The following is a 26866-nucleotide window of genomic DNA, read 5'->3' on the forward strand; positions in this document are numbered from 1 at the left end:
CCACGATGTACACACTTAACTCGTGGACTACCCTGTCTATTTAACCAATTATATTCTATAATATTCTATACTAAATACTATAAAATAGGGAGTGCCTCCTCAGATCTTGCACTCAGATCATTTTGAACTGTTTGCCCCGCCAAGTCTCGCTTTTCTTTCCCTTTTCTCTCAATACCAGTGCTGATCCCTTCTCCTCTTCCCGGGCACAATGACCCAGATCTACACTCACGGTTCAAAGCGCAATAATCATGAGCCAAAGAAAAAGCAAATTTTTATCAGACCTATATACTCTACATATCTGTCAGAGAGAGACAAGAGATGAGCGACAAAAAAAAGAAAAGAAAAACATTGCGAACTGACCAAACCTTAAAGTTCTCCTATATGGAAGACATACATAAGTCTTAAAGGATCTAGAATACTACACCGAGTATCTCATGACTATCATTTCTCATATGATTATATGATAATCAAAGGTGTACTTTTTTTTTCTTTCCCTCTAAATCATCTTAACATGACCGGGTATATCTTCCAATAAGTATCTCAGCCCCGGATGTTCGGATCTGATTTGCGGAGAACCAGAAGTGGAGAGAAGGTCGAGGCTCTCATCGCCCAAGCAGAACAGTGAGGAAGAAATGAGAAAAACGAATAATAATAGGGGGTAAAATAAGAAAAAATAAGAACAAAAGGACGATGAAAACAAAAGTTCTACTTGAAAAAATAATAATAAAAGAATAATGGAAAAAATGTTGAAAAAATTAAAATGAAGGTTAACAAGGTTGTTAGTCTCTCTCTCTCTTTTTCAAATGTTCCTCCCCCCTCTTCTGCAAAGTCTCCCCTTAGCTTTTGCCCAAGGGAAAATTCGCGGCTGCACCCGCCCCGGCCTTTTTCAATCCTTTCTTCCTTTTCTCCCCTCCTCGATTGACAGATGATCCACTGATGATAGCTTGATAACAAGTATCTCCCTTCGATCCGGGCTGCGGGTGTGATGCGTCGCACCATGCCTGCTCAGCACGATACCCCGGCCTGGGAATCTCGCTTCGACCGAAAACCAGTCTCATCGTACGTTAAACCTCGAGTGAACTTGAAAAAAAAGAGACAAAAAAAAACTTGGTCGGCGTTTTTAATCTCATCATTTCCTCTTATTTCTAGGAATCGTCTCATCGCACACCTCGATATTGAATATAGTGAATTGGCGCACTCATGGAAAACTTTTATTCGTCATGTCCCGGCTGAGGATCGGGTGGCATGGGAGGAACGGCCACAGACTGCCGCCGATGTCGAGGAACTCGTGCGCAACCTACAAACCTTTTGGATGTCTCGACCTCGACAACGGGTCAGCAGCTCCTGTGAACGATTCCTCCCTACCATCGACACTCATGCTAAACTCCTCGCTGTCCTTCCCGATGGTTCTTCCTATTATGCCCCGCTCCTATATGGTGTGCTGCAATCTGTGATCAAGGTGGGTGACCACAAACCCCCCCCCCCCTTTTAATCCGAATTTTACCTTGAAAAAAAGGACTACGTGAAAGAGAAATGGATGAAAAAATGCAGATGGAGATGAGAGAATGTTTTCCCACTAAGCGACCTCTTCCGACTTCAGGCATCCTCGAATTATCCCCGAGTCCTCGAGGGACTCCTCTCCGCCTTGATCAATATTAGCAGTGCCATCGAAATTCCTCTCGAACTCAATGCATCCCATAGAGAACCCGTCGCTAAAATCTACGCCTTAATTCTTTTATTTTTGAATGAATTTATGGATTGGTATGTGAGGAGGTCTACTTGCCACCTGCTGAGAAGCCATAGCCAAGATGCCTACGCCGATTTTCACCCCCTGGTCACCTGTATTCAACGCCAGGCACAAGTGTTGTCCGTCACCCCGGGTTCCATGGATATTGATGATGGATGCGATTACGCCTACACACCCCGCGCTCTTTGGGAAGAATCTCAACTGAGCCAAGTTGGACGGGAAGGCGAACCTCGTCGCCATGCAGCACAAAATACCATGACCCGACGCTTAATTTGGGATATTCAACAAGATGCCGAAAAACGAGATCGTCTACGAGAAACCCGAGATCAGTTGATACGACAAATGCTTCAGAATACGACCGAGCAGCTCCGCCCCGTGCAAGAACAGAGCAATAGTATCGTTTGCTTGACAACTGCCGCCCCAGACCTTGGTAGGAACAGACATGTCACCCTGACCGCGTGTCCTGCATCTTTTCACTAACTCCAACGCCAGTAACGCCCCATTTTGAATGGTCGCGTGGGTCCAAGCGCCGACTGGCCCGTCTCGAACTCCAGAGCGAATCCAAGCATCTTCAGCCCTTTTTCGATTGTGATGACCAAATTGCCAACCTCGACCCCGATGCCAAGGTTGTGACGGAAGGTAGTGTGATTGTGTCCCTGCAGAAATGGATCACTAGTCCCCGCTCTCAGGCCCTCGCCGTCGGGGGTCCCCAGTCAACAGAGGACCTCCTGAGTCCAGTCTCCCAGATTTCCGCATCGTATGCCTTGTTTGCCCGTGACGCTCAACTCCCAACCCTCTCCCACTTCTGCAAACTTCCGACAAAAGAGGTTGCTGGACAGACTCGTTACCAGCAGGGGCTGATCGCCCTGACCTACAGTCTGATTCGACAGATGATTGATACTTTACCAACAGTAGTGGACAGTGACGCCTTACTAGATCTGACTGCTGAGAGGTTCCGTCCTATTGATGGTACTCTCTCTAGTTGGGTGGCAGCATTATCACTGGTGGATACTTTGCTCCATTTCGCACCACCTTTATTAGTCTGTATCATTGACGGCATTGACATCATTCATGATGAATCAACAGATGTTGCTCTCCGAGAATTGCTTCGTGTGCTTCTCACCCACACTCGTCATCAACCACCAAGCGGAGATAGCCCTGGGCCGACATTCCTCTTCAAGGTGCTCTTCACTGTCGCTGGACGTCCCAGTGCATTGGTTGAAACGATGTCCGAAAATGAACTTGTTCTGAGTGACCCAACTCTGGCTGATGGGCCCAGTACATCCGATACCGTCCTCACCTCTGACCTTGGTGCAGTCATGATGAATGCATAAACCGAGCAACATCTGACGGTCTCTGCTTACGAATCTCCTTGACCTCTTTTACCCCCCTTCTTATTTTGGTTTTCTTTCTTATATTTTGTCCTTCTTGCCTACCCCGTGGAGATTTAAAAAAACACGCCTTGGATTCATAGATTTGCACAACCGGGGGCTGATTTAGGCCTGAGGGTCATAATGATTGCATGAGGCATGAAGCAACGGTGATGACTTCGGCAATATTTTGCTCTGGACCTTTTTCTATCTTTTCCCATCTTTTCCTATCTTTTCCTATCTTTTCTCATCTTTTCTCATCTTTTCTCATCTTTTCTCATCTTTTCTCATCTTTTCTCATCTTTTCCCATCTTCCCCCCGCCCCCCGATTTTTCTTCTTCTTATTTTGGCTTTGGTTTTGATTTTCTTTTCCCCTTGCTAATTCTCATTATCTTGCATGGGAATATTGTGTTTCTGGTGATACCTTGTGGTCTGATTGTTTATCCTGTTTCTCATCAACTCCTGTCTATTTGGCGTCTGGTTATAACTCGGCACTGGATATGGGGACCACCCTTTTGGCCCTTCTGCGCATCTTGCTTTCACCCGTGGTAGACTCTGTACTTTACTGCTTGATGGCTGTGATACCCATGTCTAGAAACTACATTGCTTTGTTTTGATCGGAAACCATAATCCGAAGCCTTCCCAATATTTGCAAGTGGGCGTCTGCTCGATGTCAAACTGCGGGTCTTTAAGTGGACCATTGTGGATGAAATGCGGGGAACGCCATGGAGATTGAAATCCGCCCATCCAATACTTCAACCCCCAGCCCCTCCAAGTAGTGGGGGACCAGAGAGAAAACACCTTGAACCAAAAAAATTATAGTGCTCAATAATGGGCAGTCATCAAATGAACGGCCATCCGGCCATCCCATCGCGACACTTTCAACAGGCCTCGCTGCAACTGGATGATTTCAAGCAGATCTGTTCACGCACAGTCGAGGCCTCCACCTATCCACTAGCCTGCACGGTGCAGCATAAGATCCCTATCTATGACCTCGAAGCCATTGACGGTCAAACCCTAACTGCCGAGACTATCTCGCAGCTGCAGGATGAATGGCACCATATCTTACACAGCGGTCCAGGCGTCTTCGTCTTGCGGGGCATGTATACGCCCACCCGCTACAGCCACGTCTTATCCGCCACAGACTCAGCCTTCGATCGCATAATTGCGAAAGAGCGAGCATCCAATCCCAAAAAGGGTGACCATTTCGCCGCGAGTGGCAGTAACGACCGAATCTGGAACTCGTTCAACAAACATGGCGCTGAGGATCCAGCCTCTTTTCTGGAGTATTACTCCAATCCTTGGCTCGCCACCGTCTGCAGCGCCTGGCTGGGCCCAGGCTACCGAGTTACCGCACAGGTAAATGCCGTGCACCCCGGCGGTGCAGCCCAAGAAGCGCACCGAGACTTCCATTTAGGCTTCCAGGAAGCGGACGCCTGCATTCGTTTCCCCGCCCCCACCCAGCTAGCCACCCAATTCCTTACCCTGCAAGGAGCCGTCGCGCACACCGACATGCCCGTGGAAAGTGGTCCAACCCGCTTCCTCCCTTTCTCTCAAACCTACGCTCCAGGTTATCTAGCCTGGCGCCAACCAGAATTCCGTGCCTTCTTCCAAGAGAACTATTTTTCCCTTCCTCTCTCCCTTGGAGATGGCGTTTTCTTTAACCCAGCATTATTCCATGCTGCTGGGGCAAATATTATGGATCCCGAGAATGGTGGCTTCAGACGCGTGGCGAATCTCTTACAGATAAGTAGTCCATTCGGGAAACCGATGGAAACCGTTAACTCCTTGCCGCTTATCAGGGATACATGGGATCTACTATGTGAGAGGTACCGCAAGGCTGGGAACAGTGTTGCAGATGCAGAACTTGACCCGCAGAGATCTTCCCTTGCTGAGCGTGAGATTAGGGCTTTTGTGCAGGCTGTTGCGGAGGGGTATCCTTTCCCGACTAATTTGGATCGGAGGCCACCGGCTCCGAGTGGCATGGCACCGGATTCGGAGCAGGATATCTTGTTCAGAGGTTTGAAGATGGGCTGGAGTCAGGAGGAGCTTGTTGAGGTGTTGGAGCAGATGCGGAGGGATGAACAGGCATAATAAAGACTGGCACTATCAGTTCTGCGAAACTGGACATTTGGATCTTATTTCAATCTGAGCATTTGAAGCTGTTAATCTTGGTGTTCATATTGACATTTGGCATTATATACGAGTCTGAATTTTACTATGCATCATGGCTTTTGATATTCAACTTCAAGTATCCTGCTCTATGTACTAGTAACATCCGAACTATAACATGAATATTGGAAGCCATGGCAATTGATTTGATCAGAACCATAGCATCATTATTGGACCTAAACATCAATTATGATTAAATTCTGTTTTGTCTTGGAGAATGGGAGTTTTGAACTTGAATGATACATTCAACTTGAAGTGCTTAAGTGCTAGTAGTGTCTACGACTATTAATATGGCCCGGGGTATACCGGCGGCGGGCATAATGTATGTATCTTTGTATTTTAACTAGTACTAGGGTGTATATCAACACTGGCATCGCACAATCAAGTGTCTAGTACTATAATATAGATATTTGGCAGTATAACGTCAATTAAATCCTTTCTATCTCTCTCTTATACCTATTTAATCTTGAAGTTCTATAAATATGGTTGATATCCAGGATGTACAAGAGCTCAGACGTGCTTGATATCGTGCAAGATTGTGAAGCTACTGCACTGAAATTCACAATAGAAGCATCATTCAACCTTCCTTTATGCATATCACTATTGATATACACTCCCTGAGTATAGCCGCTTCCTTAGCTGGCGATGAGCGGAAAGAGCCTCAGTTTCACATTACTTGTAGCTCATAAACATTGAGGGCTACCCCTTATTGATAGTAGTATCTACAGTCGCCTAATCGATAGCTTTGTCTAATCTTGTTTGATCTCGAGGGACTGATCACGTTACCCAAAGCAGTGAATCAGTCGCGTTATTTGCGATCTCTTCGCGATGAGCTAGGCGACAGCCCACACAAGATTTTGTCAGATCACTTGAATCCTAGAACCTCCCTCTCATCTACACCCTCGAACCTCTTTTCTGTCAGAGTAGTTCAAAATGAGTTCCGAGAGTGACTCAGAGTATGACTCCGAGTAAGTATATTGTTTACTCCGATAATCCAACCATCTGAACTAATGATCTATATCAGCGCGACCGTCATCCCTGAGGAGGCGCCTGGAAACTGGATTCTTCGGAATCTACAGACAGTGACGGTTCGACGACTGGCCCAATTCAACGATACGACCGTCCCAGAGGGAAGCACCGCTGAATCTCTTACGGCCCGTCGCATGGAGATCGCAAGACAGTTCATCCATCGTATTGGGGAGCGGGCTAATATCCAGCCTCCCTTCTACGCCAGCTATGGATGCAACATTGTGATCGGAGACGATGTCAACATCAGCAGCGAGTAAGTCCACCAATCCATCTACCCCCCCTACTAGTAGACCTTAGGTTGAACTTCAAGTTTATCATGTTTAAGTTGAAGTTCATGGCTAATAGTATGTACTAGTGTCTCCATCTTTGACAGCGCCTTCATCATAATCAGCCACCGTGTGATTATCGGAGCCGGCGTATCCATCTGCCCTGGCATAATTGCACGCAACACTGGCGGCTCCTCGACGCGTTCAATCAACTTCCAGAACCTCGGCACTGATCCGAGCACCGGCATCCCCTACGGAAATTCAATCATCATTGAGGAAGATTGCCGGATTGAGCCCCGAGTTACAATCATGGATGGGGTTCGAATCAGAAGAGGTACTACTATTGTTGCTGGCTCGGTGGTTACTAGCGACATTGAGGCCAATTGTCTGGCAGGTGGTAATCCAGCCCAAGTTATTTGCCGCTTCTAAATTGCCTGAATCATGATGCTCGTTTAATGTTATCATGATGGTGTTATGGAGTACTGGGTGTTGGTTTTTTTCTTTTGTCTTTTTTTTTCTGTGCCGTTGGAGGTATCACGGCCTTACCACTGTTATCAGCTTGGATAGCTCAGTGAAGAAATTCCATTGTTGGATTTTTAAGATTAACATTTGAACCATCTTACCTAGGTAAAACTACTAGTACTATGTAGTATATAGAGAGTACATGTACCCGTGGACCTACCTATGCATGTACCTAAGTAGTGATACCTGAAGTGTATTCCTCTTTCAAAATTTTATGCATAACTGCCAGTGCACATGTGGTATGTGCACATGGATTGATGTGTTAATCCTTACCAGTGTGTAGTGATCAATTGATGTTCAACTTGAAGTTCTTTGTTACTACTACGCTATCCCAACCCTTACCTACCAGTGGTAGTATTCACCTTCAGTTGCAGTTGATAAAAATAAATACTAGTAGTATACATATATAATCAGATAAATCAGGAGTTAATCCGATAAGCTTACTAAATTAGGTAGGATTATATATTAAATGGCTGAGTCTAAGTTTTAGTGTTGATAGTGTAACGCGGTAAGTTTTTATGTATGTATATACCCTAACCTCTAGCATACATTAAGTGGAGTCAACTAGAGTAGTTCTTCATCCAATAATAATAGAAAGAAAAAGACCCTTGAACCCTTTTGCTCACGTAAGGATTCGGAGATTAATCATCATGATTCGTTAGATGGAACGCGCAGTGGAACCAGAGTGGACCTACATTGAAACCCTGGTGTGGCAACTTCAGGGGAAATGAAGGAGCATATGGAGTTCTGAGTAGACGGAATACACGGAGTACGCACAGTTCAAATTTTGTATCTGTATGCAATATGAAAAGATTGATTAGTTGCAGATGAGTAGTGTAGACCAGTTGACAGTTGACGTATAAGGAATGCTGTGCCTTTTGTAGATCACCATGGCGGCGAGGAATGGCTGTCTCACATTTTTTGTGGCTTCTCAACAATGGTAACAATGGTGAGACATGATCAGTGTTTTCCCTCGACCCATCCTGACATTCTCTTTACGCGTTTTCAACACGTCTTCCATGGTATCCAACTTTAGAGCTACCAATTGACCCGCATAAGACACAGCCATCTTCCTTCTTACCATCTATCATAAGATTCAACCTCTCACAAACCTCGGTCGTGCCGATCGCATCTCCACAACAAACCACAAATAGTCCAACAGGTATTGTGTCAAGCTGATCTCCACACAAGACCACCCCGACTGGACCGGACCATAGAACCTAGCGAGACAAAGCCAGCTCGGGACCCTTAATTTCTTGGGTCCATGCAGATTGTGAGGGGGCACCGAATCCAAGACAAGCAAAACACCAAGAGCCTATGGTTTTTTCTCCCTAGTTCTCCACTCAATCCCGTCATCGAACCAACCAGCTAGACTGATCGTCTGCGCCAGGACGGAGTACACTTTATCTCATTTAAAGGGCCGGGTTTCTTCCCTCCCTTCTTTCCCGTCCCCGCGATGAGATCTAAGCTGGGCAGAACACCCAAGCGTTCTGCTTTTCATCGTTTTGAGCAAATCCCTGATCAACCATACGACGGGATGCATAATCCGAACGATATCGCTATTGAGATCCCCCTAGCTGATAACCCGTCCCATAGTGGCTCGGGGAAATGGGGCTCTGGATCAACACAGGGTGGCATGGAGCCTATGGATGCTGAGAAAGGTGGGGTTTTTGCACCTGCGCGTCATCGTGGTCGTCGCGTTGATTCTGATATGCATGAGGCGAGAGGGAAAGCTGCTGAGGCTCCGGATGATGGATCAGTTAATTCTGTGGGTCGGATCTATCAGGCTATCTACAATTTCTCCATTGTTACTCGTTACATGATCTATGTGATCCCCATTGGAGCTTTGATTGCGATCCCCATTATTGTGGGTGCTACTGTCTCTCCAAATGCCAAAATCGGCGGTGTTCATATCTACTGGTTCTTCACCTGGATTGAAGTTGTCTGGGTTAGCTTGTGGGTGTGCAAGATTTTGGCAAAGTTTATCCCGATGGTATTCATGTTCCTGTGTGGAATTGTGAGCTCTGGTACTCGGAAGTATGCTTTAATTCTCTCGGCTTTGGAGTTCCCTATTACGCTTGTCTTGTGGTGTATCGTCTCGTTGGTCACCTTCCTTCCGGTTTGTCTTCTCCCGTGGTATTCGGCAATTATGTGTCTTGTACTAATTTAACGACCTGCAGGTCATGACTATGAATCCTGGCACGAACGATACAAGTGTTCAATCTTGGGAGAAGAGCGTCAAAAATATCTTATTCGGTCTACTTCTGTGCAGTCTTATTTTCCTGACTGAGAAGGCAATTATCCAGTTGATCTCAATTAGCTATCATCGCAAGCAATTCGATACTCGAATTAAGGAATCTAAGCACAACGTCTATCTTGTTGGTCTGCTCTTCGAGGCTTCTCGGAACATGTTCCCCATGTACTGCCCGGAATTCAGCGACGAGGATATTACCATCATGGACCCACTCCTTGGTCAAGCTACGAAGAAAAACACCAAGCGCAAGTCGATCATGCCAATGCGCATGGTCAAGGAAGTTGGTCGTACTGCTGGTCGTCTTGGTGACAAATTCCAGGCAGCAGTTGGTAATGTTGCAAGTGAACTTACTGGAAAGAGGGTCTTTGATAACAGTACTACTCACTCGGTAGTCATCTCAGCTCTGGAACGCAAGCGCTGTGCTGCGGCTTTGGGCCGTCGTATTTGGATGTCATTCGTCGTGGAAGGACGTGAATCTTTATACATCGATGACCTTGTTGAGGTTCTAGGGCCTAACCACGAAGCTGAAGCTGATGAGGCTTTTGCCATGTTGGATAAAGATGGCAACGGAGATATCAGCTTGGATGAAATGATTCTGGTTATTACCGAATTGGGCCGTCAGCGGAAGGCCCTCAATCACAGTATGCACGATGTTGACCAGGCTATTGGTGTTTTGGACAGCCTGCTGTTCTGTGTTGCATTCATCATTGGCATTCTGGTATTCATCTCTTTCGTTACCACTGGCTTTGGTACAGTCATTGCAGCTGGAGCTACCTCCCTGCTCTCCTTGAGTTTCGTTTTCTCTACTACTTGTCAGGAAGTGCTAGGCTCTTGTATTTTCTTGTTCGTGAAGCACCCCTTCGATATTGGGGACCGTGTCGACGTCAGCGACAAGGACTACATCGTTGAACGTATCTCTCTGCTATTCACTGTATTCCGCTCTGTTCAAGATCACCGCTTGACCCAGGTCCCCAACAACATCCTGAACAGTCTATGGGTTGACAATCTGACTCGTGCCAATGCCATGCATGAGCGTCTGACTGTTCCAGTTGCCTTCGATACCACATTTGCCGAGATTGAAGCTCTGCGTGACGAGATGGAGATTTTCGTGCGTGACAAGGATAATTCTCGTGACTTCCAGCCTGACTTCAACATTGAAGTCCTTGGTGTTGGCGATCTTGATAAGCTCCAGCTGCAAGTGGATATCCGCCACAAGTCTAACTGGGCTAACGAGACTGTTCGTGCCTCTCGCCGTTCTAAATTCATGTGCGCCCTTGTTCTTGCCATCCGCAAGCTGAAGATTCGTGCACCAGGTGCTGTTGCTCCGGAGGAAGAATCCAAGGATGATAGTGACAGTGATAGTGGTGACAAGGACGGTGACAGCAAGATTCCCACTCAGACTGCTGCTGCAGTCGCTGCTGATACCTCGCTGAATGTCAACACTGCGCAGGCTACTGGCGTCGACCAAAACCGGTCGTCTGGAACTATCACTCACCGGGGTTCTACCAATGCAGCCAACGAAGCAGCCATTGCAGACCGCCTCAACGCACGTTCGCCAGCCGTCCATATCGGATATGAGGAGCAGGAGAACCCATTGCAACGCATTATAACTGCTTCTAGCCAAGGGGCTCAGCGGACTAGCGTGAACAACGGAGTAACTGGCTCTGTCGCCCGTGAACCATCCAAGGGTCATCGAAAGGCCGGCACCCGTGTTTCATACACCGACCAAGAACCTATGCCACCACTCTCACCGGTACAAGCAGGCCTCACACCCTCCACCAGCAATGTGCCTATTCTGCAGAACCCTGCACCCCCAGGTTCCCGTGGTAGCGTCCGCTACGAGCCCCCATCCCAGCCTCCTCTCAACAACCCACTTCCACCACCTCCAGAGCCTGGTAATTACACCAATTACTACCAAGCTCACAATGCTCAAAACGAGCATACCGCCTACGAGAATGTTCCACTCGGTGGCTTCAACGTACCCCAAACTACTGTCCCTATGTCAGGTATAACGGCCAGCAGTCACTACGATGATCGCTATGACCCCGTTTCGCCACCATCAGTCTATTCTCCCCAACATCCCGCAGCTGCGGAAGTTAGTGCTCGTCGACCTTCATTTTTGGCACGAACGTTGAAGCGAGACAAGCATCACACGCCCTATGGTGGCCATGATGCTTAATTTTGATCTTTCCGATCTCTCTTTCCTACCTTTCCCTCGTCTACTTTCCTTTTCTCATCTCTTTGGGCAAATACAAAAGTGTTGATAATTTGGCCATTCTTCTTTTCTTCCAGGTTCTTCTTGGGGCAAAATTTCCTTGCGGATTGCGGGTTTATTGTATGATATTGGAGTTTGTATGAGATTTGGATACATCGATGATTTACGAGTGTCCCACTGTACTCTTTCATTTATTAACATTTCATACTTCTGTTCTAGTAATCAAATATCTTGATCTCATGATTCTGCTAGTATTACTAGTACTGTGCCCAGTAAATCACCGTGTATTGAGAAGAGAGCTTAATAGATTCTCCAGAGCAGCTTTAGCTATTTGGTACATGCCATAAAGTAGAGAAGCTACCAGGTACTTAAGGCCAATTGAATAATACAAAGTCACAATATAATACAAGATCCCACAGCGTCGTCAACCCTGAACCAGGATGTGCAAGTAGAGAAAAAACATCCACAAACCTGATGGTCTATCGTCTATGCAGTAGTAGACAGAGATGGCATCAAAGTCTGCCAGCTCAGCCTTGTCTATTTGCTCTCCTTCCAAGGATATCCAACGGTATCATCCTTTCGCACCCAAATCTTCGACTTTCGCTTATTAACAACATGCTCCACGAAAACCTCTCGCGTATATTGAGCCTTGTACTTGCGAATCCATCGTGGATCCCACAACTCACTAGCAATACCCAGATCCTTACAGCAGCGTACAAGAGCATTAGAGCGACATCCCTCGGTAGCGGTAGGAATTCCATCAGGCGAGAAATAATCCTGTTCACCCCGAGCAACGGAGACAAGTCTGTTCCAAAATCAGCCTCTCTTTCAACCCTCCAAATCTCCAACCAGTCTTGAATGAGACTCACCGTCCATGACAAACAAGCGCATACTCCCTCGTCACCGTCTTCGGAGTAACAATACTCTCACCCCTAGGAGCGAGTCCCCATCCACCAGGTCCAAATGCCTTATTCAGAACACGTCTGTACTTGATCTCAGGTAGGTAAACGATTCCATCGGGCTTAATCTCTACCTCATGCGCATCGATCTCGGCGAGTAGGATATCAGCTGCTTCCTTGGAGAAGGGCTCGGCGGAGAGTCCGTGAAATGAGCGCGTCCAGTCAATTTTCTCCTCGGGAGCAGTGTTTAGCTCCAGGGGTTTATCTGCCAGGCCACTCTTGGAGATATTATCTGTTGTAGGGCGACTGGGGGGTTGGTGCTGAGACGCGGCTTTGAGGGGTAGAGGATGATGGGGATGCGGATTGAGGAGGAGCAGTTCGGGGAGATGATGTTGCTGGGGTTGTTGGTTTGGATGCTGGTGATGAGGCTGTTGCGTTGTTCTGGTATCGGGAGGTGCTTGTGCCGATGCTGCGGGTGCTAAGCAGGGGGACTCGGCTGCGAGGGAGTTGAGTGATTGTTGTTGCTTGCTGGAGTGTTTCCAGTGCGCGCCAGGGGCGACAGCGAAGAGCAGACATCGTGGTGGTTGGAATTTGTGCTTGAGCCGTTGGAGATCAAGCTAGAGCTAACATTGTACGTGAAGCTCCAGATTATGCGATATGATATCACGTGACGTACATCGAAATGTTTACGGGGTCGAAACAAGCCATAGATTCAAGGGAAGAATGGGTTGAGGTGATAAAAGGGATCAATTGGATTTGCAGGATAAAAGTACAGGTTCGTTTTGGTTCAATTACGCATCCTTGGTCTCGGTGCGCTTGTCATTCCCTTGCCGCTTCCAGCATTCGCGGAAGGTCTCCATCTGGGATGTTGTTAGCAACAAAAAGAGGAACGAGATGAATGAGTGGTTTCAGGGAGAATATAGTATTGCAATGAGCTATTGTGCATGATATAGACATGGCGTTTCAAGCATAGCACAAGATATAAGGTAGTTGCAAGTCCTCGGTAGAATAGGTATCTGTACTCACCACGTCTTTGCAAGCTCGCCAATCCTTCTTGACATAGTAACAATCATTCATCTTATCTTGCTCAGCTGAATATATGTTAGAGCCAAATTGAACCATACTGGCATTGAATAAAGATCTTACCATGGCAGCCAGTGCTAAAGATGCGCTTGTCCCTAAAGAAAGCTTCAGCATGCAGTTCTATTACAATGTCTTTTCTTGAGAGAGTACTTACCAGTCATCAGGCTCATCGTCCTCTTCAGGGACAACCCGAGGCTTTTCTTCGTTGTTGGACATATTTAACGTATACGACGAGAAGAGGAATCGGAGATCAACGGTTGGCGGCGGAGATGACTAGCTTATCGCCAAATCGATCTGCAATCATCCCCTCTAGTGCTCCCTCGCGAACCACTCAATTGAGCAACACAACAAGAAATTAATAATGGCGACGCCAACAGGCAATAATGCCAATCTCACAGCGAAAAGACTGAATGTCCTCGTATACTCCGGTTCGCTCAATCACTCCGTTTGGAAATTGAGCCGCTTTCTGACCGACAAACCCAACACAGGAACCGGAACCACCGTCGACTCCGTCCGCCACTGCCTCTACACCCTACGTCGCCTCCTAGCCCCGAATTATGCCGTCACTCCAGTTACAAGCGAGATGCTCCTCAATGAGCCGTGGACCGCATCCTGCGCTCTGTTGGTTATCCCCGGCGGGGCGGATCTGGGATACGGCCGCACATTGAACGGTGCGGGGAACAGGCGCATTACGCAGTTCGTGCGCCTCGGTGGACGGTACTTGGGTTTCTGTGCTGGTGGATACTACGGTACCAAGCGATGTGAGTTCGAGGTTGGAGATAAGACCATGGAGGTTGTCGGGGATCGTGAATTGGGCTTCTTTCCGGGGACTTCTCGTGGGGGTGCGTTCCCAGGGTTTGTTTATCATAGTGAGGACGGGGCTCGAGCTGCGGAGATTAATGTTTCAAAGGAGGCTTTCAATACCGGAACTGTCCCTACATCGTTCCGATCGTACTACAATGGTGGCGGAGTGTTTGTGGATGCGGCGCTATACAAGGATAAGGGTGTGGAGGTGCTCGCCCACTATGCGGAGAAAGTGAATGTGGACCCTGGTGAGGGTGGTGCAGCTGCTGTTGTCTACTGCAAAGTGGGCGATGGAGCGGCTGTTTTGACAGGACCTCATCCTGAGTATGTGTCTCGTATAGATCCATGGATTACGACCACTGACAGTGGATTTTTATAGATTTGGGGCAGTCAATCTTGATCGCAAAGCTGGTGGCCCTAGATTCGCGGATGTCGTTGATGCGATTGCCGCCGATGACAAGGAGCGGACGGACTTCTTGAAGGCGTGCTTGTTGAAGCTTGGATTGCAAGTTGCGGAAGACAGCACGGCTATTCCTTCGTTGTCGTCTCTGCATATCACTGGTCAAGATCCCGAGAGCTCACTAGAGATCTTGTCGCTATTGGCACCTGATCTGAAGGAGGAAAATCGGAATGAGTATCTGAAGGATGAAAACGATACATTCCGTATCGAGCGCCCAGGGACATGGAACTTGAGTGAATTGGAAGAGGCCTTACCTGAAGGAGAATCAAAATCTACCGAGGGTATTGTTGACTACCACGCGATTACCAAGAGACTTGTCTTCCACGATGAGCTCCCGTCGTCTAAACTAACCCCATATTTCAACCATCATGCTTTCTACTCCAACTTGAAGCAATATCAATCAGAGTCCCGAGAGGGTGCGTCTGAATTTGGGTCAAATCTTATGTATGGTGAGGTTGTGACCAGTACCAACACTATCCTAGAAAAGTGAGCTCTATCCAATAAGTTGGATTGTTGGTCTATGTCTGACACTTCTTAGGAATACTCAACTGCTGCGCCGACTTCCAAATGGATTCACTGCCACCGCAACTGTCCAGGTTGCGGGACGTGGCCGAGGCTCCAATGTTTGGATTTCACCAGCTGGCTCTCTTATCTTCTCAACCGTAGTGCGACACCCGGTCGAGAAGATTCAATCTGCACCAGTGATATTCATCCAGTACCTATCTGCCATGGCTGTTGTGAAGGGCATCAAGAGCTATGCCAAGGGCTATGAGAAGATCCCCGTCAAACTAAAATGGCCAAACGACATCTGTGAGTAGCCAACTTAGCTCGTGAATATGCGTATTTTAACTGACCTCTTCAACAGATGCACTGGACCCTGCAGACCCAGAACAAAAAAGATACACTAAGATCTGCGGTATCCTTATCAACTCGCATTTCATGTCAAATGAATACATCTCTGTCGTTGGCATTGGTGTCAACGCTACAAATGCTTCTCCAACTACCGCACTGACAGCTCTCGCCGCCCGCTACGCCTCTCCCGGCGCAGCCGAAGTTTCGCCCGTCACACTGGAGAAGCTCCTGGCACGTATCCTCACGACATTTGAGGATCTATACACTCGTTTCCTGCGCACCGGATTTGACCGCACATTTGAAGAGATGTATTATGAAGACTGGCTCCACATGCATCAGATCGTGACTCTAGAAGTAGAAGGCGGCGCTCGCGCACGTATTCAGGGCATCACGCGCGACCATGGATTATTGCTTGCGGAAGAGTTGGGCTGGGGTGATCGACCCACTGGACGTGTCTGGCAGTTGCAGAGTGATAGTAACAGCTTTGACTTTTTCAAGGGCTTGGTTAGGCGGAAGATCTAGTAAGTATTGCATTGCATTGTACTTAGCAGCGATATGATTATGGCTTTTTTCATGTACAGAGAAAATGATATAGATGTATATTGGATTTGATCGAGTATCTAGAGAATTGTACATGATAATTTACCCGTTGGAACACGGCATTGTACGAAGTCTCCTCGACAGAGCCCGTGAGTGAAATATTGGCTATCAAGATTTCAAATGTTCGCATATTGGTATCACCGATTCTCACCAAAAGTTCGGAACCGGACGAGGTCGAGCAACCTTCTCGTATGCCTCCATGAATTGCAGTAAGGTCTTCTCTTCGTCTGCCTTGGCCACCAGACATAGACCGAACGGCCGAGAATTGTAACGAAGTTGCCCTATCGGCACTGTCGCAATAGGATACCCTAGTTTCAAGTCCCTATTAGCAATGGCCAGTCAATCTTGAATAGACACCTGGAGCTATTACCTGCAGCGGCAGCATGTATACACAGCGAGGAGTCTCCCGGAGCTGCCAGGATGTTGACCTCCTCCTTTTCGAAAACGTCATCTAGAATATCCCGTGCTGCTTTTCGAAGATTCTTCTTCAGATCATCTATGTGATCCTTGTTGTCCGTGGTTTCCATTGCGTTTTCTAGATCATTCTGTTCAGTAAACGCTGTGTTCCGTTAGTAAGTCTCCAGCAGTAGACCTGGACTGGAGTTGGATTCTTTTCGTCAACCTACGATATGGAAGAGCCTTTTCCGCATTTTCCTTGTTGAATTTGACGATATCGTCAACGCTTGTCATAGAGCAGTCGTGAAACGAACCCACAAATCTGGGAATGCAGAGATTCTTAAAATCCCAATCTATAAGCGATGAGCCTCGGAGAACTCATGTGATGCTACTGCGAGTGACTTACATGCAATCGGTAATATAGTGGTTGGCAAGACCGAGGGATCCTTGCAAGAGATTTCGTCCTTGAGAAGACAGCCTGCCCGTCGTAAAGCAGAAACACTCTCCTCGTATTCTTCGATCTTGAATCAAATATTAGAGCTATACTCTGAGCCTGTGCGTTACGTCGTTCTGATAAAGTGAGAGTGACTTACCATTTGCTCTGCTGTACCCTCAAATTGGGGGCAAAGCCCCGGTGACATACACCAAATACTGGGGTCTAGAAATCCCACTGAAAGACCTTCCCAGGGGCCTAGTTCAAGGGAGCTAAGCTGGCGACCAAGTAAGATCTCAGAAAGCATGCGAACATCAACAGCCGACTTTGCCATAGGACCTGGGCTATCGAAGAAATCTGTCATAGTATATAGCCCAGTCGTATCCTGGACCCCAGTAGTAGGCTTGAGTGCATATAGCCCAGCACGTGTTGACGGAGTCACGATAGAACCAATAGTATCAGTAGCCATAGCAAGAGGGCTGAATCCCGCAGCTACAGCAACTGCAGAACCAGTAGATGAGCCTCCGGGAGCCTTGCCACATGGATTAGTACCAGTCCAAGACTCACATGAAGAAAACTTACTGAATGGCCGAGTATTTTCTCATTCTCCTCTATCTTCCCAATATACGGTGATAGAGTCTGACCACCATGAGCAGACCAGCCAGGCATCATCATCGTCATTTTCATACCCGCAAATTCCTAGGAAAATGGTTAATACAGTTCCTATTAGAATGGAGCATGTTGACGCACAGTCATGTTACCCTTTCCTAGGATAATCAAGCCTGCATCAATTAATCGCTGAGTGATAGCGCCGTTCTTCAACGCCTTGGCTCCGACAAATGCATAAGATCCAACCGTGGTGCTCATTCCAAGCTCCGAGGCTGTGACAAAGCTATCCTTCAAAATAATAGGAATTCCATGAAATGGGCCGCGGACTTGACCTCTCTGGCGTTCCTCATCCAGGTCTTTGGCTATCTTGAGCACCTTATCAAGAGGGGCAGGTGAGATTAAAGCATTGAGTCTGGGCTCATAGCGATCAATTTGTGTCAAATACTCTTCCACAATTTGAGCGCTCGTGATCTTGTTTTCTTGGAGTAATTGCTGCAACTCGACCGCGTTAGTTGTCAAGACGTTGAAGGCCATTGTTAATGAAGTCTAGGTTTGGGGAGAAGGGAAATTGCGATATCAAGTTAGCGCGTTATGGAAGTTCATGTTAGTGTGAGCACCTGACCACTAGTTGTCCCTGCTAGGCAGTAGGATTACTCTCATGGTCCAGAATAGTCAATAGCAAGGAAAAGAAGGAAAAGAAATCCAGCAAGGACAGGGATCGAACCCAGGAGCTTCAAAATCAGAAATGCGTGAATAGCCTCAACAACTCTCACTCGATACATCCATCGCCATCACATAATCCCTTCTATCTCCTTCAATTATTTTTATTTTGAGAATCTGAAAAGTGCGATAGAAAGAGAAAAGCTATAAGTATCATGAATGGAAAAGAAATGAAATGAAAAAAGTCATTATCCCTAGCCGTAGCTAGATGCCCTCCCGCTCGCAGGTATTTTCTCTGCCACTGAAACCAGGCCCGGCATATCTAATTTCAGTACCTTTGTCCCCAAACGGGTCGCCGACCGCTAGACTAGCAGGGCAGAGTGGTTACAGGGGGAAGCCTTTCACTCAAATTTATGGGAACTCTGGTTCCTTGAATGGTCGACTCTCTACTCCGTACTGTACTTAAGTACCCAAGAAATAAAAATAAAAATAAAAAATTTATATTCTACACAATCAATCATTCCAAGTGATTTTAGTATTACCTAGTAATAGTACTCTGTATCCCTGTAGTGAAAGAGCTCTATAAGACAAGAGGACTTCAGGATTTCAGTCTACTCAATCTTCCAAGGTTAAGATTAATCATCTTTTATCCGTTATGATGCATTCAATCCAGGACTAATACTCTGTTAGATTGCGTAAATGCTGGAATATTGTTATCCCTCACGGTACTAGTATTCGGAAGAGCTTGCGTTATCGGGAGTGACTTGCCTAATACGGTGCAGATCCACACCTGGAGAGTTCATCCCAATGCCAGTGCATTTTAACAACCAGCCCGGGTTTTAAGCTTGAAGAATTTGAAGATCTTATTAGGCAATTTTTCACGGATGAAGGCTTAATAGGTTGCATGGTTTGAATCATGTCCGCAACCACTATATCGAGCCGAGCGGTCCGCCAACCTTGTCAGAATTTAGCCCTCGAAGTTTGCACGACCTAGAAAATCTAAGTGATCAATAAGAATAGAACCAAATTGAGATACAGAATATCTTGTCATTCAAATCATCTAGTCTTCAATGCATGTAAATACAAATTCATCTAGAGGTAACAAGGTGCCAACTCTGTTTATAGCTTGTTACCCAGGTTAACATGGACAGCCTTAATCTGGCTATAAGCCTCCAATCCAGCCTCACCAAGCTCACGACCAATACCACTCTGCTTGACACCACCAAATGGCACGCGAGGATCACAGTCCTGGCTACTATTAATCCAAACCATACCAGTCTCAATCTCAGCTGCGACGCGGTGCGCGCGCTCCAGATCAGTTGTGAAGACCGCGGCACCAAGACCATAAGAGGTATCATTGGCACGCTCAATAGCCTCTTCCTCTGTATAGAAGGGCAGGATAACGACAACAGGGCCAAAGATCTCTTCGCGGACAATGCGCATAGAATCGGTAACATCAGTGAAAACGGTCGGCTGAACAAAGTATCCGTTCTTGTTCTCTTCCTTCGCAGGAACATGAGCAGCACCACCAGTAAGAACTGTAGCACCCTCGCTCTTGGCAATCTCGAAATATGAGAGAATGCGCTCATACTGTGCGCGGGTAACTTGAGGACCCTGGAATGTATTGGAGTCCCACTGATCACCAATTGAGACACCTTCAACAGCCTTCTTAAACTCGGTTAAGAAGGTAGGGAGGATATCACGGTGAACGAAAATTCGTGAAGTAGCGGTACAGATTTGGCCCTGGTTGGACATGATACCGAAGTGGGACCATTTCACCGCTTGGTCCATATCCGCGTCAGGGAAGACAAGGAGTGGTGACTTGCCACCTGTCTCAAGAGTGATATTCTTCAATGAACCTGCTGCCATCTTCATAATCTCACGGCCTGTAGCTGTGGATCCTGTGAACGCAACCTTGTCAACCAAGGGGTGAGAAGTCAAGGCAGAGCCTGCTTCACGGCCATAGCCGTTAATGATGTTGATAACTCCAGGTGGGAATCCAGCCTTAGCAACCAGGGTAGCCAGTACCAAGATACTAAGAGGGGTTTGCTCTGCAGCCTTCAGGACAACTGTGTTTCCACATGCCAATGCAGGGCCCAGTTTCCAAGCTGCCATAGCCAGAGGATAGTTCCATGGAATGATTTGACCAATTACACCAATGGGCTGGCGAAGAGTGTAGGCGAATTTTTGGGGTGTAGTGTTAATAGTCTGACCGAATGTCTTATCGGCCCAGCCACTGTAATACCGGATAGTAGTGGTAGCTTCGACGAGATCCTCATCCAAGGCAACATGATAGGGCTTTCCTGTTTTGAGTTAGCGGGGCCGCGGAGTCTCGATTCTCGAAAAGCAGAGATGAAAGAAAATTTGAGTGGGGTGGATCAGCATGCCGATATGCTTGTCACGCACCATTGTCCCATGCATCGATGGATGCAAGAAGTTCTCGGTTCTCCCACATCAGATCGGCCAATCGAGCCATGAGTTGGCCTCGCTCTGTGGCGGGGAGAAGCTTCCATGATGGGTGAACCAGTGCGGCTTTGGCGGCCTTCACGGCACGGTCGACATCATCGGCGCTGGCTGCGTCAACAGTGGCGATTGGCTTATCAGTACTGAGGAATGTATTAGCGACTTGTGATTTATTTGTATGATTAAATTTGAACATACGCAGGATCAATAGAGGTGATGGTCTTTCCGGATGTAGCGGGGACGAATTCGTTGTTAATGAAAAGACCAGTGGGTTGTGTGTAGCGATGCCCATTGGGCGTGACGATATCCAGTGTTTGAGCCATCTTGTACAATGTAAATAGAATGTGAGATGGTCACTCTATGAGAAAACCAGTTGGGATATATACGGATATCGATATCTTCAATCTGGAGGGGTACGTGGGGGTCTAGTCCGTTTCAGGCAGGTATTTCCGTCGAGGAAGAACAGAGTGGAGACTAGAGATGAGATCCCGAGACTCATAAACATGCCTAGAATGGTCAAGGATAAGTGATAAGATTTATAAATATAAGATAATATTAGAGTTACGGTAGTATTCTTATGTTTGTCGATTCAACCTTGGAAGTTATCGGAGTTCGGCCACTGTCCCAGCACTGGAGGTCATCTGTGATGCCTTTTTCATTTGAAACACAACTGGCGAATTTCAAGCTCCTCTTAAATGCTCTATGTATTGATTCAAGTATAGCTCCGCAAGTCTAGAGACATGTATTGAGAAACTGAAACCTCAAACGCTATTTGCACAACAATGTTGAAGCTGGTTTGTATGCAAGAGCCCTGATTCCTTCCTTGACGGATACTCCGTGATCTATTCGTAAATTCGTAAGGCCATTAACATCAACAGAAGACAAATTATCCCCGAAAATAAAATTACTCTTCGCTCTCAGTCCACGACTCACACCACTTCTCCATTGCCTCAGACCCAATAGGCCCCATTGAAGCCAATGTCGGACTGACAGCCTTAGCCTTGTCGATGACATAGAAATTCTCGCCTTCATAGACGACAGTCTTGAAGAAAGGAAGAATGCGGCTCTTTACCTCTTCAGCCTCCTTGGATATAGTGTTCGGAAGGAGATTAGATAGACGCGTCACCCAGTCAGAGTAGCTCACCTGCTTTGGAGACGAAATGAACTTCTGCAATGCATCCTCGAACTTCTTGATTGGGACTGGTTGAGGATGCACAATATTGTAAAGCTGCACATTGGGCGTACCCGTCTCGTGATCGCCATGGACCTCAGCTAGAGAAATTTCGCTAACAATGCTTGCTGCCTGATCAACCGGCATCCAGTTGATGGTGCCCGTCGAACATGGGATAAGCCCACTAGCCTTGGAGATAATGGCTAGTGAATGAAGGAAATCGTGACTTTTCCACTTGCAACCCGTTGGAACGTCCACAGGGCCACATATCTGGCTGATTCGGAGAATTGAGATTGAGATGTTGAGCTTGGCGCCTGCAGCTGCGAGGAATCGCTCTGCAACTTGCTTCGATTGCCCATAGCCACTTGACATCGCAGTCCCAGAGCAGTTGATCACTTCCTCGGGAACGGGAACAACGGGAGAAATTGCAACACCCCATCGATGCACACTGGCGATACTGGATGTGAAGACCACGCGAGGGCGAGACTCGGCGCGGTTGGCAATATCGATGACGGAGGCCACGCTTCTCAGAATCTGAGGCGCGAACGATGCGAGAGATAGAGCGTAGTGTACTGACCAGAGATTATGGATGATGACATCGGCATATTGGTATATCTCATTCAAGTGTTTTTCAGGTAGCCCCAAGTTCGATCTTGAGAGATTAATCGACACAAATTGTAGACGTGGGTCTTTGGCGTCGATTCCCAGATTTAGCTCGTCCGCACGAGCCTGAAACAATTCTCGACCGTTTGGTCCCCGGTCCAGACACTTTACCCCCGCTACCCGATCGTCCTCTAGCAAATTTTTGATCAAGTAAGGACCAAGACGCCCCTGGGACCCAAGTAGCACTATTCGGAGCTCTTCTGTGTCTAGTGGTGGGGGCGGGCTAGTTGACCTGGGCTCGGGAAGCTGGGCTATCATTTCTTCGACAAAACTATCCACTCCGTATGGAATTTGTGACTGGGCACTGCCACCGCCACCAGGAGCACATACCGCATCGAGGGTAGCAGTTGCGAGATCATCAATTGTGGGATTCTCAAAAATCGTCCGCATCCAGAAATCAATGTTGTTCTTCTCTTTATCCATGCGTCCAGAAAGACCGAGTTTTAATTTTTGCCCTAGTTCCAGCACCGACAAAGAATCCATGGCATTGTTCATGAAAAGATCATCTGTCTCTGAGAGCCGGGCGTCGGGTCGAATATCATGAACGATAGATCCAATGAACCGTTTGGTTTCATCCATCCAGTAATTTTCTAAGACTCCAACTTCATTCTGCTCGTCAGTGGTACCGTCAACGAAAGCCGCATTGATGTACTCCGCATACAATGATTCTGTCGGTTTCCGCGAAATCGATCCCTTGGGTGAGCGAAAGAAGCCCAAATTAGGCTGACTGAGCGTAATTCGAGATCGACGAATTTTGCCGTACGTGGGAGCAGTTTCGTTCGCCTGCGCAACAGTGGGCCAAATAGCGTCAATAAACTCTTTCTTGCTCATGCGATCCACATCGGGTGACGATCGGGGCTCAACAAGAAGAATCACTTCTGGACGACCATTACCAACCACCAGAGCCCCGGCAACCAGAGGATTATCTGTAATCATTCGTTCCATGACGACAGGCAAAAGTTTCTCGTTATTTGCGAGAACAATGATATCATCGATTCGCGCATGAAATTTCCAAAGGCCCGGTCTTGTTGAGTGGGGAAGAAACAGGTCCTGGCATCGCCATGTTTTCACATTTGGGAAAGTGTGTGAGAGAGTTCGCTGCCCGATAAATTTCTTGTCGTTGTGTAGAACCAACTCGAAGATCCCCTCGTCCACCTCTTGCATATCGCATTCTTCGACTGGGTTAGGCTCCAGATACTGCCAATCGCCTCGTCGAGGGACTAGCATTTGAACTTGGCTAATCTCGATGGTACCATAAAGCGAGCAAAGGTCGGTCACCTTGTTTAGCTTATCGCCAATGACCTTTGGCACAGTACCTCCACCCAGGATTATAAAGTCAAGGGTCTCCGCTTTTTTAATAGAAGAGGGAATGGTGCTGACCCATTGCTCAATGACTTGCGGGGTCATCCAAAGGGCTCGAATATCCTGCTGGGACATTACGCTTTCTACCAAAGCACCACTAGGGGCTCCATATGGAGGGCCCATAACCACAGTACAAGTCGGGTAGAAGGAGGGAATCAAAATGTAAGCTTGAACACCAGCCAACTATTCTTTGGTCAGCCTCTTGCCCAACTTGATGATTGCACAAGACATTGACTATAGAAACACCTACATGAAAAGCCGGAAAGCACGGGTAAAAACGACTGGGGGTATCGAACATAAACAGAGTTGCATTTTGCGCACGTCTTCCTTCTGGAACAGGAACTTTGGCATCATTATCTGTACAGGAGATCGCGGCGTGGGTATAGTTGATGAGCTTCGGGGGTCCTACATTTGGTCAGTTTGATACAGAACTCGCCTTTTAGGCCGATCAAGACTTCGTACCTGTTGACCCCGCTGAGTGTAAGATCAAGCAGTTATCATCCTTGATATTTTGCCAGGATGCATCAAATCGAAATGGAGGGGCCCGTGCATTCAAGATCTCGGAAAGTGACGGCACTTGCTTGCAAGATATAGAAGGATCGAATTTTTGAAAGCTTTTGGCAAGAGTGCGCAAAGTGTCGGCGAAGAGAAGCGCAGATACATCTGCTTGTTGTAAAAGACCGAGGTTCAATGTGAGAGGGTTCTTCGAGCTGAGAAAAAAAGGTCTTTGAAGAACATAGTGTGCTGTTAGCAGTGAATCAAACCAACCTTCATCGTCAATTGTCATGCACATACCTTCCATCGGCACTTGATCGCCGCCAAGAAGATCACTGTATATCGCAGATCACTTGGTCCAATATACGCAAGCGTTCGTCGTTTGCTGTTCGATTTCAAGTTTTTACTGAACCACCAGGCCATCTGATCGACAGCACTGGCCACCGTCTTGACCGTAACATCTTCGAAGCCATTGTCGACACCATCCGAATTGTACACAGCGGCGAAGATACGATCCGGATCATGATAGGCATAATAATCAACAACGTGGGGCAGCAGACGCTGCCCCCTGTTTTTCTCCGCGCCCTCGGCCCATGGTTCCTTGTCGGGGACGGCCATGATGGAAGAAGGTAATTGGGTTATATCGAGAGGGCAGATGGAAAAGACGATCACCTAGTAAGGTTTTTTTCACTCCATGCTGAATTTGAGATGTGAAGAATAAATCGAAAGGAAAATCGGAAGCTGCACCTCAAAATCCACGATGTGGGTTGGTACCGTCACCTTTTGGTTTAGCCGCTAATGCGCGGGTGTGCCGCTTCCCCTCTTGGAACCTCGCAGCCTTTTTTTGGAGCTCCTCCTGAGATGTGCATTGTCCGGGACTTTTGAATTTCTGTTAAAGATCGTCATGATCCCCAGCTCTTTTTCAGCCATATTCCAATCATTTGGTTGTTATTATTATCCATTTCCCTTCTTTTCACCACTTCTCCATCCACGCGTCCTGGGTCTGTCGGGGCGAAGCCGCGAAGGAGTATCTCTCCACTGGTGGATTCTGGCCCCAAAGGACTAAAAAAACCACTAAACACCGATAAACACCGCTAAACTAACGAACAAGAAAAAAAAAAAATCGAGTACCGGAGTATTGCCCCGAGACCACTAAAATGTGCTTAAACGAGGGGTTGACTCCACGGTCTCGCTTTATTTCAAGCTCTGGTTGGTTCATTGTTCGTTATAAGATGTTAAGGTTCATCTCTACTGGACAGATGCCCCCCCCTTACTGAGGATCGACATATACCCTAACCCCACGTTATGATCTGGCTTTGCGCATGGAGTTGTTATTTGGGCTGTCTTTTGAGGGCTTCTTGAAGTCAATTGATTCTGTTCCTCTCGAGTAATAACAATCCACTTGAGGAAATCAATTTGGAATCTTGACAACATTTGGTGGAGATCAGTTGTGGGGGAAATGCTGGAGAAACCGTTCATCCGAGGATCCAGATCCTTCAGCAAAATTTGACGAGTACGAGAGCCCGTATGAGTCGTGTGTGAAGATGTGTGACTATCACGCTGCATTGCTTCCCTCGATGATCTCTGCCGGATTTAGCCTGGCACATACAGGACTCAATTCTCCGTGGGGCAGACAAGGTGAAAATCACCCCTGATATCTCTCGCTATCATTCCAGATCCTGACTGTCGGGTCAAGTGGCTGCTCGGAGATCCCGTTGGATCAATCTCATGGACAATGATGCCAGTTTCAATGTTGTTTGTTCTCCGTACTTCGGCCTCCTTCTCCGAGTCAAAAGTACCGGACCACACTATCGATTGGCTGTCATTTATTGCCAATAGTTTTCGTCATGGTGGGGGAGGGGGGGCCTCTGGAACTCGAGCATTGGCAATTCTGACCTATTCAATACGGTGAGTCAACTTTTTGGTGTGTCTTTACGAGTGCTCCGTACTCCGTATATATTTGCAATTGGGGTTTTAGCAACCTTCAAGTTGGGTCCAGTGCTGTCCCAGCCTCGTCAAGCTTTTGATTCCCGGTACCCGTACTCTCACGTCTCCACATTTCCTGGAGAAAAAATCAGTCTGATGTATCTCCGCGGGTGCATCCTCTCTGCAGGTAAATTCAACGAACCAGATAAGAGCTTGAAATGTAGTTAAGCGCTCAATCAGGATAAAGGTCTTGTTGCTCAAAAATTGGACCGAAGGCCATGATGTCTGGAATGTAGGAAAGGTGCCAACACTGCCAAGTGTGGGCGGGGAAAATATTCGCAAAAATCCCATAACTTCCCATAGTCGCCCCATCTTTCCAGTTCCCAGCCCCAATAGTCGTCGTGGTGCTTCAAGT

General features: G+C 47.2%; 9 protein-coding genes across 9 annotated transcripts; 5 read left to right on the forward strand and 4 right to left on the reverse strand.

The window, feature by feature from the left end:
- Positions 1–997: 997 nt before the first annotated feature.
- On the forward strand, positions 998–3081 carry N7483_007015 (uncharacterized protein; the record flags this gene model as incomplete). The annotated part of the gene is made up of 4 exons (XM_057090452.1): positions 998–1059; positions 1150–1459; positions 1601–2177; positions 2240–3081. The coding sequence occupies 4 exons, from the start codon at positions 998–1000 to the stop codon at positions 3079–3081; spliced, it is 1791 nt and encodes a 596-aa protein (XP_056945193.1).
- An 882-nt stretch (positions 3082–3963) lies between these two features.
- On the forward strand, positions 3964–5211 carry N7483_007016 (phytanoyl-CoA dioxygenase family protein; the record flags this gene model as incomplete). Its single annotated transcript, XM_057090453.1, has 1 exon — positions 3964–5211. One exon carries the CDS (start codon positions 3964–3966, stop codon positions 5209–5211), a length of 1248 nt encoding a protein of 415 aa, XP_056945194.1.
- Positions 5212–6222: 1011 nt separating this feature from the next.
- On the forward strand, positions 6223–7013 carry N7483_007017 (uncharacterized protein; the record flags this gene model as incomplete). The annotated part of the gene is made up of 3 exons (XM_057090454.1): positions 6223–6257; positions 6314–6571; positions 6674–7013. The coding sequence occupies 3 exons, from the start codon at positions 6223–6225 to the stop codon at positions 7011–7013; spliced, it is 633 nt and encodes a 210-aa protein (XP_056945195.1).
- A 1549-nt stretch (positions 7014–8562) lies between these two features.
- Positions 8563–11539, forward strand: N7483_007018 (serine/threonine protein kinase; the record flags this gene model as incomplete). Its single annotated transcript, XM_057090455.1, has 2 exons — positions 8563–9225; positions 9287–11539. The coding sequence occupies 2 exons, from the start codon at positions 8563–8565 to the stop codon at positions 11537–11539; spliced, it is 2916 nt and encodes a 971-aa protein (XP_056945196.1).
- A 573-nt stretch (positions 11540–12112) lies between these two features.
- On the reverse strand, positions 12113–13773 carry N7483_007019 (putative mitochondrial genome maintenance protein Mgm101; the record flags this gene model as incomplete). Its single annotated transcript, XM_057090456.1, has 5 exons — positions 12113–12380; positions 12445–13091; positions 13501–13565; positions 13621–13652; positions 13712–13773. 5 exons carry the CDS (start codon positions 13771–13773, stop codon positions 12113–12115), a joined length of 1074 nt encoding a protein of 357 aa, XP_056945197.1.
- Positions 13774–13918: 145 nt separating this feature from the next.
- On the forward strand, positions 13919–16195 carry N7483_007020 (biotin--[acetyl-CoA-carboxylase] ligase BPL1; the record flags this gene model as incomplete). The annotated part of the gene is made up of 4 exons (XM_057090457.1): positions 13919–14685; positions 14741–15307; positions 15360–15631; positions 15687–16195. 4 exons carry the CDS (start codon positions 13919–13921, stop codon positions 16193–16195), a joined length of 2115 nt encoding a protein of 704 aa, XP_056945198.1.
- A 231-nt stretch (positions 16196–16426) lies between these two features.
- On the reverse strand, positions 16427–18245 carry N7483_007021 (amidase signature enzyme; the record flags this gene model as incomplete). The annotated part of the gene is made up of 7 exons (XM_057090458.1): positions 16427–16581; positions 16644–16832; positions 16900–17022; positions 17076–17190; positions 17263–17634; positions 17685–17801; positions 17853–18245. Coding segments are annotated over 7 exons (1464 nt in total), but the record flags the coding sequence as incomplete, so codon positions are not given.
- Positions 18246–19490: 1245 nt separating this feature from the next.
- On the reverse strand, positions 19491–21157 carry N7483_007022 (aldehyde dehydrogenase ALDH; the record flags this gene model as incomplete). Its single annotated transcript, XM_057090459.1, has 3 exons — positions 19491–20674; positions 20778–20977; positions 21033–21157. The coding sequence occupies 3 exons, from the start codon at positions 21155–21157 to the stop codon at positions 19491–19493; spliced, it is 1509 nt and encodes a 502-aa protein (XP_056945200.1).
- Positions 21158–21738: 581 nt separating this feature from the next.
- N7483_007023 (uncharacterized protein) lies at positions 21739–25143 on the reverse strand (the record flags this gene model as incomplete). The annotated part of the gene is made up of 4 exons (XM_057090460.1): positions 21739–24213; positions 24281–24435; positions 24493–24733; positions 24826–25143. The coding sequence occupies 4 exons, from the start codon at positions 25141–25143 to the stop codon at positions 21739–21741; spliced, it is 3189 nt and encodes a 1062-aa protein (XP_056945201.1).
- Between the last annotated feature and the right edge of the window lie 1723 nt (positions 25144–26866).

The sequence above is a fragment of the Penicillium malachiteum genome (genome assembly GCF_028827825.1).
Source record: "Penicillium malachiteum strain IBT 17515 chromosome Unknown utg000003l:1.0-4950554.0:1.0-4952489.0, whole genome shotgun sequence".
NCBI classification, from domain to species: domain Eukaryota; kingdom Fungi; phylum Ascomycota; class Eurotiomycetes; order Eurotiales; family Aspergillaceae; genus Penicillium; species Penicillium malachiteum.